The sequence below is a fragment of the Lactuca serriola genome, chromosome 5 (assembly GCF_051521515.1).
Source record: "Lactuca serriola cultivar US96UC23 chromosome 5, Lser_US96UC23_V15, whole genome shotgun sequence".
Taxonomy (NCBI): Eukaryota; Viridiplantae; Streptophyta; class Magnoliopsida; order Asterales; family Asteraceae; genus Lactuca; species Lactuca serriola.
Window position 1 is genome coordinate 57,769,704 of NC_136412.1, and position 10,755 is coordinate 57,780,458.

The window sequence follows — 10,755 nt, forward strand, 5'->3', positions numbered from 1 at the left end:
GTAGTCATTTTCTTCACATTTTCACCCTATTAAATTAAACATAATTAATAATAAATAAATAAATTAATAAATAAGAGTTTATACATACCTTTGTTGTCTTAGTCCTCTTAACCCTACTACCATGTCTATCCCCACCATCTATTCCTGTCCTACTACCACTTGCCACTTTTGCAGTCCTTTTCTTCACATTTTCACCCTTTTAAATGAAACATAATCTATTTACCTTTGGTGCCTTAGTCCTATTAACCCTAGTTGGTAACTCGTTTGGTCTTGACCTATCAAAATTTAGACATGTATTCTTATTATGTCCTTCCACTTTGCACAAACTACATGATATCTTCTTACCCTTCTTAGAAACTCTATGCTTTCCACCCTTTCCACTCACATCTCTAACTCTTTTAGTCTTTGGCCTACCAGTCATCCTTCTATTCTTGGGGGTAGAAGTGGAATGTAATTAGTTTCAAGCCACATCTTGCTTCCATTCACTGGACAAATTTTGTATTGGCAGGTCTTCATATACATTGCTCTAAAAAAATAAGGATCCATATATTTCTCAATATCTTTATTGAGGTAGCTAATGGCAGCCACATAATGAACACACCCATAAACATTAAGTTGCCACATCCTGCATGAACATGTCCTCTTGTCTAAATCAACATCATATGCCTCACTTCCTGACCTAGTCTTAATCTGGTTGACTCCACTTGGCAATACCTCCCAAAACCTTTGATTAATCTTTAACTCATTCAACCTTAGCCTTATTTCAGGTGAAACATCACTTGACCATCCGTTAACTTTTGTAGTGAACATCTTATTCATCATATACATTCTCAATTCTTCAAGCATTGTGATGATAGGTTTCTTCCTGGCTTCAACTATGACTGCATTGAAACTTTCACATCCTCCATTCTCCACACTAGAACAACATCTACCAACTTGATAGTAAGCTCTTGACCATGTTCTAGGGTCCTTCTCTATCAAGTAGTTACTTGCCTCTGGACTCATAAGCTCAATATCCTTCATTATTTCCTTGAAAGATTTTTCTGTTGTTGCATCACATGCAGACCAAAACTTGTTAACAAATTGTGCCTCTGGAAACTTTTTACTGAATTTGGCAACAATGTGCCTTGCACATTACCTATGCTCAGCTTGTGGTAACAATTCCTTGACAGCTTCCATAAGACCCTATACCAACATACAAGTAGTTAGAAATGAATTAGGTAATATACTTTATGAAAGAGAAATAATAGAATGTTTTGCTTACTTTGTGTTGGTCTGACATAAGAGTTAAACATTGTCCCATACCAAGATTGAGATCATCACTTAACAATGACATAAACCTTTTTCAGTTTTCCTTGTTTTCAACACATACCACAACCCAGACAATTGGGTATATTTGGTCCCTAGCATCTCTCCTCACATCACAAAGCAACTCACCAATAACATACCCTTTCAAGAAGCAATCATCAATTCCAATCACCTTCCTGCAACCTTCTAACCACCCATTCTTTACACCATCAAAAAAAACATAAAACTTACTAAAGTGATTAGTTCCATCTGGCATTGTAAGAACGTCCATGCTTCCTGTTAGGGTTGGATCTTATAATTTCCTCTCCATAAGACCAGAGCTTAGCATAATGCTCAATAAGGGTACCTTCAATAATATTCATAGCATACTATTTAGCCCTTCTTCATTGGCTAATATTGACTTCAATACCAAATTTCTTAATCACCTCCAATCGTAGTTGCCTAATTGTCAGTTTCTGTCTATGCAAAATCTCCTTGGTGTAGTGGCTACCAATCCATCTGTAAGTGACAATTGAACCCAATTTGTAGTTCATAGCACATTGATGCTCACTTTTTAAAGATTTGATTTGAAAACTGTGCTCTATACTCATCCAAATTGCCTATAGCCTGAAAGTACTAGCACCTTTACAACATAATACTAGAAGCCTCTTACCGCCATTATTTTCGAACCATAGTTGATATCCATTTTTAACAGCATAATTACATAACATGCTCTTAAGTTGTTTTGGATCCTCAAATCTCATGCCTAAAATTGGTTCTTGCTTCTTCCAGTGTACATGATGATTAAAGATAGGATGTTCCTCAAGTACATCATTGTCCAATTCCTCATTATTATCTATCTCTTCAATATTTTTCTCTTCCCCACCTTCTGGGCATAACTTGTTAATAAACTCATCATCCTTAGTCTTTTTTAGTGGGGTATAGTATTCCCCATTGATTTCATCTTCCAAACCAGCATCAAACATATAGGCTGGTTTAGGATCCGGGATTCCTTGTGTAATTTCTTTGTCATCCCCCCCTGGATCACTGAACTAGTTTTATCACTTTCTTCATCAAACTAGTCCTCAAATCCTTCCCCAATATGATCTAAATACAGGTCTATTGGCCTTTCAGATGATTGATAACCAACATCGATAAACACTTGATAATCCATTTCGTTAGTTATTACCCCAAGACCATTTGCCATAGTGAGATCATGTGCTAAGTAATAAAGTTTCTCAAAAGGTTCTCCAACAAATCTTTCTAGAAATTCACAACACACATGTAAATCTATTCTAGAGAAATCATGATCAGTAAACATAAATGTTTCACCTCTAGTATATATATATGTGGGTGTCTTGTAAAAAACACCGGTATAGTGTAAATGAACTTTCAAGAAAATAGGGTCTGGGTTCGCCATGAACTTTAACTAGAAAAGAACCAGATGAACTTTAACTACAAAAGAACCCAAGACGAGAAAAAAAAAACTTACAGAAATGGGAGAGAAAAGCCCTAGAATCTTCAACACTTCAATACGATTTTGATAACCGACTAGAGTAAAGCCATTTTTTGAATAGTTTACGAAGGCGTTGACATGTCATTGATGAGATGTCATTTAATTGAATAAATCTAAAATCTAAAGGCCACGTCACATTTAATTACCGGGTAACCGACTTTAATGGTATAAACGACAAGTAAATTTTCACTTTAGCGAGGTAAGAAGTACGAAAATTAATTAAAGGACCTTTTAAAACCAGATGAAAAACATCACTGTGCTTCTATGTCAATAACCTTTATCTTGTTGTCTAAGAAATCTATTCACTTTTCTTATCATCTCCTCCACATTTTTCCACTATCTCCCTACCAGCTTCCTAAAGAACTCTCCCTACAACAAGGCATATGTGAAAGATGCCATGATCATAGGGTCATACCTGGTAGGCATTTTCCTTCTTATTTTGTTGAATCGTTTGAAGTAAGCTTTTTTCAATTATCCTTGTCTCTATCTACAAGCGAATATGGCATGTACATGATGTTGGAACCTTCTTCGTTGTATGAAACTATTGCAAAATTTTGTACATAACTCTTCAAATCTACCACTAATTTTCAGTGGAAAACTAGCTAACCCATATCATGTTGACCCATCTAATGTTCATGCGAAGTAGAAGCTCCACAACTTAGGGCCCATGGGGATCATTATGATGGCCCACTGAAAGTTTGAGACGTGTTCATCTGCGTCCTCGATTAGGTCGTATGGTTTGACTCGAGGACCCTTAAACGACACCGGTATGCATGTTTCATTGATGTCATCAGTGAAAGTGTTTCTAAAGTTAGCCTTTCAAATCCTTTATTATATTCCTTGACATCCATGATTATCTTTTTCTCTTTGGTTATTGACATGTTCTTTGCTTTCTTTACCACCTCATCCTTTCTGTGTGCTTATCAGCCTTGCATCATCTTGCTTTTAGAACTACTCGAGCCGCAAGTGTTGGGTTTTAAGCATTCTAACACTCCTATGGTGTACATGCAACCTTAGAAACCTTGGATCTATGTTTGACTAAGATACATGCAAATAATTATTTTTTCAAGGTTCTTAACCTAACTAGCATGACATGGGGTACTTGAATCAAATAAAGCTAGTAGAATTACTTACCTTGTAGTAGTAGTTGATTGCTTGGAGTATGAGAGCCTAGCACCAATAATGTGGATGCCTCAAATGGAAATCACAAATCACCACAAACTTGGAAACTTGAGAGAATAGCAAAACCACTTCTTGAAATCGTCCATCTTAGTTCTCACATATAAACTAGTGCAATTTCAAGAACCAAAGCCTCCTTTATATAGTGTGGTGGATTAGGGTTACATCCATGTAAACCCTAATACCCATGTCTTTTCATTTCCATGAGATCCATGGGTTAAAGCTCCATGGATTATCCATGGACTTTCCTTGCAAGCCTAGCCCATTCCAAATAAGTATTAGCCCACACTATATAAATACAAAATCCTATATTTAATTAGTCATACTTTTGATCACTAAATTAATTTTAAATTAATTATAGATCAATACTAATTAAATAATATGATTTTATATTAATATATTAGAACTTATAATATATTAATAAATCATAACATATATTATTCTCAAAAGATTATCCATAAATTGTTCGGGTGAAGTGCAACCCAAATGGACCATACAGGGTCGGGTCAAGTACATACCAAATATAGTTATGGACTTAGACACTATATCCAACAGTCTCCCACTTGGATGAGTCTAATAACTATAGTTTCAAGTATGACTTCAGGAACCGATCAGCAATCGTAGCTCTTAAAACTCTATTGAACTATAAAGTGCCATTTTAGATAAGTAATCATATAATCCTCTGTTCTAGATATCAGCCGGACAAATACATGGAACATGGTCTTGTTTATTGTCCATCATTTGTTTCCCGATTTCTGATTTGCTTGACATAGAACTTAATTGAACAGATCAATCTAGTTCTGACCGAGCTCGATACATAGGTCAAAACAAAGTCATCGAGGGGCCCAGATATCGCTTCTAATCCTAGAAGGAACATATAAACTTCGACTCATATGTTTGCTCTACTACTTGTTGAATCACACACAAAGGTACGTTTTATAACATCGAGTTACCTATGCGTTTTCGTAAAATCAATGCATAACCAACTCATAGGCAACAAATCATATGTCTAGGTTTGAAGACTTATATGATATTACCGTCTCACGATCACTAGAGATAAATTCCATGAAGTGATACCGGTGATCGTGGGTTGAATCCAATACTCATAACTTATGAGCACTCATGAGTGTTGTAGAACCACTTTGTCCACCAACTTGGACCTCTACAAACCAAACCATGACAGTCTTGATTCATATCTACTTCCAACATATGATTGACTATGGATGGTTTGAATAACTTAATCATTCAGGAAGAGCGGCTTAGTTATTTTGGAAGTCAAAACATGCAAAGTGAAACACAAGAATAAATGAATCAAATATGGTATCAAACCCTATGAATATAAATAGACCACTTTTATTTATCACCATACTGATTACTCTTTATTCATTGTTTCGATTTTATCAACTTTATACTAGAATTAAAACACTAGGTGTCCCATGCTCCAAGCATGTACACTATGTTTTTCTAAACAATAGCTTTGCCACACACCAAGTATGCGCTCTATGTTAATATAAACAATAGCTTTTCCATACACCAAGTGTGCACTCTATGTTTGTCTATGATCCTTACTTTGTGAACTAGATTGATTGAACAAAATTTCAATGATTCTCTTTTCACACTCCTAAATCCTTGTCGTAAATTTTAAGAATTCCAATTCCTAACATTTATCGAAATCTGTTAGGTTCTAAACTTTTATGCACTGAACCTCTTATATTGATTATGCACAAAGTCGCAAAGACTTGTCAACATAGATTACAGAGTATTCCAATGGTGATCACCTCCGTGGAACCGAAGTCTCATATTCAAAGTTCATTGCCTTTGAACATTCTTCTTGCATTAAGTTTCCTAATTTTACACATACTTAAAGAATAACTTCCACATATGGGAACATTTCCATATTCCCCTTTTGACTATTACTCCTAAACAAGAGTTGCCTCTTTTCAGAATATGTCAATATGGTCCTTCTCGAATTAACACTACACTACCAACTGTCCCTGAGCAACCAATCTTTGGTAAACCTTAGATTGTCCTCGATAATTGCTTAATCACTTTAGTCATATCCACTTCTATACCTTTTCCCCTTCTTAATGCCCCAAGGCATTTGGAAATTTTAGAAAGGATAAATATTATAAAACATGTAATCGATCCTGTACCCAAAGTAAATGGGACATGATTCATGATGTATGACATAAAGACATGGTACTAGACTAGTCTTTTGCTACAATATTTTTTATTTGTCATGTTTTCAAAATTTGACTATGAAGAGGGATGTCGTAATCATAATTGAATTTTAAGAACGCAATATATAGAATTTCCTTAAGTTGAACCAACCCAACTTGAAATTCATATATATAATCTTGACTAAAATGATTAAAATATCAATCTAAGCCTTTTAGAATGATTAAAATCTCAATCTAAGCCTTTTAGAATTGAAATGAAGTATAATTTCCTCTCCCTTAATTATAGCAAAACAACTTTTTCAACCCCTGCAACTTTACGAATTGAAAATCTTTTGTTTTCTATAATTAACATTGCTAATCTTGCAATGCTTGTCATAATTATCATGCTCCCACTAACATGATGATTATCAGTATAACACTTATGCTCCCACTAGCTTTGACATGTATCCAGAAAACAACTGGACTTCTAGAAATCAATACTTTATTGACTTCCTTACCAAAGTTCATATTTCTGATACTAGATTGCTTTGATAAGACTTTATCAAAATCATACACCTTCTCATAGATAGCTTACAGGTGTGTCTAAACAATTTCAGAACTATGAAAAGGGATGTCGTAATCATAGTCTCAATTGTTTAGACCTTTTCCCATTTCTCATTGTTAGGATCAGTATAGTGTTGCGTCTATTGGGCTCGTTAGCTAGTCCAATGTTTATCTCTGGTATGGGCCTGTCCATCCGTGAGTTTTGTAGGGTTTAGTATAAATAGATGCTTGCATGCATCCTAGAAAAAAGGATTAAAAAGGACGATTAGTAACGATTAGAGATTTATTGTTCAGCAAATTTATCGTTCTTGTTTTGCAACCCTAGAATCCTCTACAGCGGAAGTTCTTAGTCGAGCTCTGCTGAGGATCGAGTAATCTAATCATTCGACACATCTTGATTCATACTTGTGTTTTGTTTATTGTTTTTACGTTCATCGCATACATGTTACAAAGATCTAATCGATCAAAGAGTTAATTAATAACTCATCAATTGGTATCAGAGCAGGAGGCTGTGTAATTCATACACATCTTTTCTGTGAAAGAGTTTGCGATTAGGGTTATTCCGCATTAACTAATATTTATTGAGCCGTCATTCCATTATTGACGTAACTCTGCATTTATTTGTTTGCCCTAATATTAAATATTACAAGTTTGATCTTTCAAACAGGTTAAAAAGGATCAAGCATGGACGAGTCACAATCTAATCCCATCAACATCTCTAATAGCATTGGATCAACGACGAAGATTCCTATTCTTTACACCCAGGATTACGAAGTCTGGGCACATCACTTTGAAGATTATGTCATCGGATCGGAAGACAATGGATACCTTATTTGGGAAGCAATCGTTTCTGGACCATTTGCTCATTCTGGAACGTCAAAAATCATTAAAACTCAGAAAGAGTACAATGATCTGTTAAAGGACATAAAGGATGTTGCTCAAGACGAAAAGGAAAAGTTTCAATGCAACATTAAAGCATTGAGACTGATTCGATTCGCTCTACAATTAGATACATTCAGGCTAGTGAGTTCATGCAACACTGCTAAAGAAATATGGGATAGGCTACGAGAGCTATATTCCATAGATGAAGATTTGGAGCATTCTATTAAGACCTTGCTTTTGTCTGAGTTTGGTGAATTTAAGCTGAATTCTGATGAAACTGTTACTCAGACGTTCGATCGCTTCAATCATCTTCTTAGCAAGATGATCAAACACGATATAGAAAGGAAGCTGATTGAACAAAAAGTAACCTTTTTGAATGGCCTTAGATCCGAGTGGAGAGCGGTTGTGTCCACTATTAAAGCTCATGAGCAATTTAAATCTTATTCGTTGGCAAAGCTGGTGGGGATTTTGAAATCCCAAGAAAGGATTGTTTTGCAAGAGAAAAATGTGGTCTCCAGTTTAGGGTCCTTGGCCCTCTTGGCCAAAAGCAAAAGTGTGGTAGTAGATGAAGATCTCAACTTAGAAGACTATGATCTTACTTCTGAAGACTATGCAATGATGGTGTCGAATCCAAAGAGGTTCATTAAGAAAAGGTTCCCTACCAATAAGAACCGAAATTGGCAGGGAAGCTACAGTTCTGAAAAGGTTAGGGAGGAACCGAAGACAGAGGAACCAAAAAAAGAGGCGAAAGTTGAAGGAGATTCAGGTGTGAACTGCTACTACTGTGGAGGAAAAAACCACTATGCCAAAGACTGCGTTCTAAAGAAAATGGCAGAGAAGGATGAGGAAAAAAGATGAAGAGGCCTTGTTGATGAAAAAGCTGGAAGAGATCAAGAGAAAGAAAGCTACTGCTAACCCTTCAATGAATGCTTTAATTGTGCAGGGTTCGGCAGCGGATGATGAGTTCGGTGGCGTGCAGGTCTGGTCAACCAACTCAGAGGATGATGAGGTCAGGAAGCCATCTCATGGAAAGGCATACGTTGCAAGAGGTGAAGAAAGCGGTGGGAAGTGTTTGATGGTGATAGATGTATCTCAAATGAGGAGATACAATACGGATGGTGGGAATGAAGAATCCAAGGAGCGAGAGGACCTATGCTTCACAGCCAAACCTCTCAGCGTGCAAATCAATGAGCTAGATGAATTGATCAAGAAGGTACAATCCATTTTTGTTTCATTCAAAGTCCCACAAAATTCGTATGAGAAAGAATTAAAAAGCTTAAATTCAAGAATCTCAAATCTAGATAGCAGTTTAACTCAAACACGGGTCACCAATTCTAACCTAACTGACCAAATAAGCAGGGTGTCTTCCAAGAGTGAGGAACGGAGGATGTGGATAGAGCTGAAGGAGTCGGAGCTGATTAAATCCAAAGATGAAAACATTTATTTGCAAAGAGACAATTTAAAACTTTTGAAACAAAGAAATGTCTTTTGTTTAATTGCTAAACGTCTTTATGCTAACATCACTCAACTTCATCTAAACTGTGAAATAGGGCAGAAAATTCATCACATGATTTTGCCCTTCCTTGAATTTAAGGAAGATGAAATTGACGCTGAAGCATATAATTGTGAATGTGTAGTTTCGTCTGATGATGTGAATCCGACCTATATGGATGGTCTGGACAAAATCGAATCTTTTATAAAGTCCAAGGACCATAAAGACATGTTGAAAAACCTTTTGGATGAAAACGATAAACTGAAACTAAGGACCGAAACCATACAAAAGTTTGACTCATTGAATGCCAACTTGAGCTCAGAAAATAAAATTGATGTTGAAAACGCGTCTGAGCTCAATGAGGATGATGATATGAGTGAAATTTCTGTAGAGGATGAAGTCGATTGTTCTGAGTTTGTCAAAAGCGAACCCGAAAACCACAAAAATCTTATTTCCGAAAATTCTGTGGAGTTCGCTCGTTTATCCCAAAATAAGTCCCCGATTCTTGAAGAAAAGGCCGTGGTGTACCAAAAGGTGAGAACAACACCAAATCAGGTGTATAAGGTCACAGGAGTAACCGAACATCAGACAGCCGAACTCACCACCATAGTAAACGAAGATAATGCAGATGGTTGTGATGAGTTTTTTTGGTCTGCTCCTATAGATAATGCAGACGAAACTGCTAGTCTGTCAGAGCGAACGTCCTGGAAAACCAAAGGCAGATATGTGCCAGAGCCACTAAACAAGCCTGACAACTTCAATGTGCCAAGTACCAATGGTGCAAAAGAAGTTCCTGTAGAAGAAGTCACTCCTTCAAGCGAAACATCATCAGTTCAAAGTGAACCGGCTGACAAAAAGCAAAAGCAAAAAGCCAACATCCACCGACAGCCGAAGCAAGTAAAGGATCAAAAGCAGCAAAGGAATCTGAGATACAAAAAGAATCTCTCAGAGCGAAAACAGTTCTGGTGATCTCAAAACGCCTATTTTTCTGATCATGACAGAAAGTCAGAGAAAAGAGCAGTCAGACCGCAAGAAAGGAATAACAACCGAAGGGAAAGGTTCGGTTCAAAGAACACCAGCTACCGAAAGCATAGGTTCGGTTCCGAGAGCAAAAGCTTTCGAGGTTCAAGGTTCGGTCCCACTAATGACCAAAACCTAAAGGGTCACTTAGAACCTCAAATCAAGAAAACATCTCAGTCTAAATTCTCTCATTCTAATTCTTCTCAACCCCATTCTAAATCTAATTCTGTTCAAACTCAAAATCCAAAATCTTCAACAGATTTGAAAGGAAAATCGAAGGTTTCCTCAGTCAAGAATGATCAAAAGCATTCCAAGGCCCAAACGCCTGAACCTGAATCCAAACCGACTGTAACAAATCCCAACAAAATTAAAGTTTTCACTATTAAGAAGAAAGATGAAACAACTTTAATAAAAAGAACATATCTTGTTGACATTTCTCTTACTATTCCTGTTCCTATGAAAGGCTCACGTGGACCCAAGAAACTTTGGGTTCCTAAATCTGCTTGATTTTTGCAGGTTATTAGTGACGAGCAGTTCGACGAAGAATGGTATATTGACAGTGGCTGCTCACGTCACATGACAGGAAGGAAGGAAGAGCTGAGGGAATTCCGATCTCTTCAAAACGGCGGGAATGTCAAGTTCGGGAAAAACTCATA

General features: G+C 36.6%; 1 protein-coding gene across 1 annotated transcript; it reads right to left on the minus strand.

The window, feature by feature from the left end:
- Window positions 1–417: 417 nt before the first annotated feature.
- Window positions 418–1,023, minus strand: LOC145049537 (uncharacterized). Its single transcript, XM_078997923.1, has one exon. It carries the CDS (start codon window positions 1,021–1,023, stop codon window positions 418–420), a length of 606 nt encoding a protein of 201 aa, XP_078854049.1.
- Between the last annotated feature and the right edge of the window lie 9,732 nt (window positions 1,024–10,755).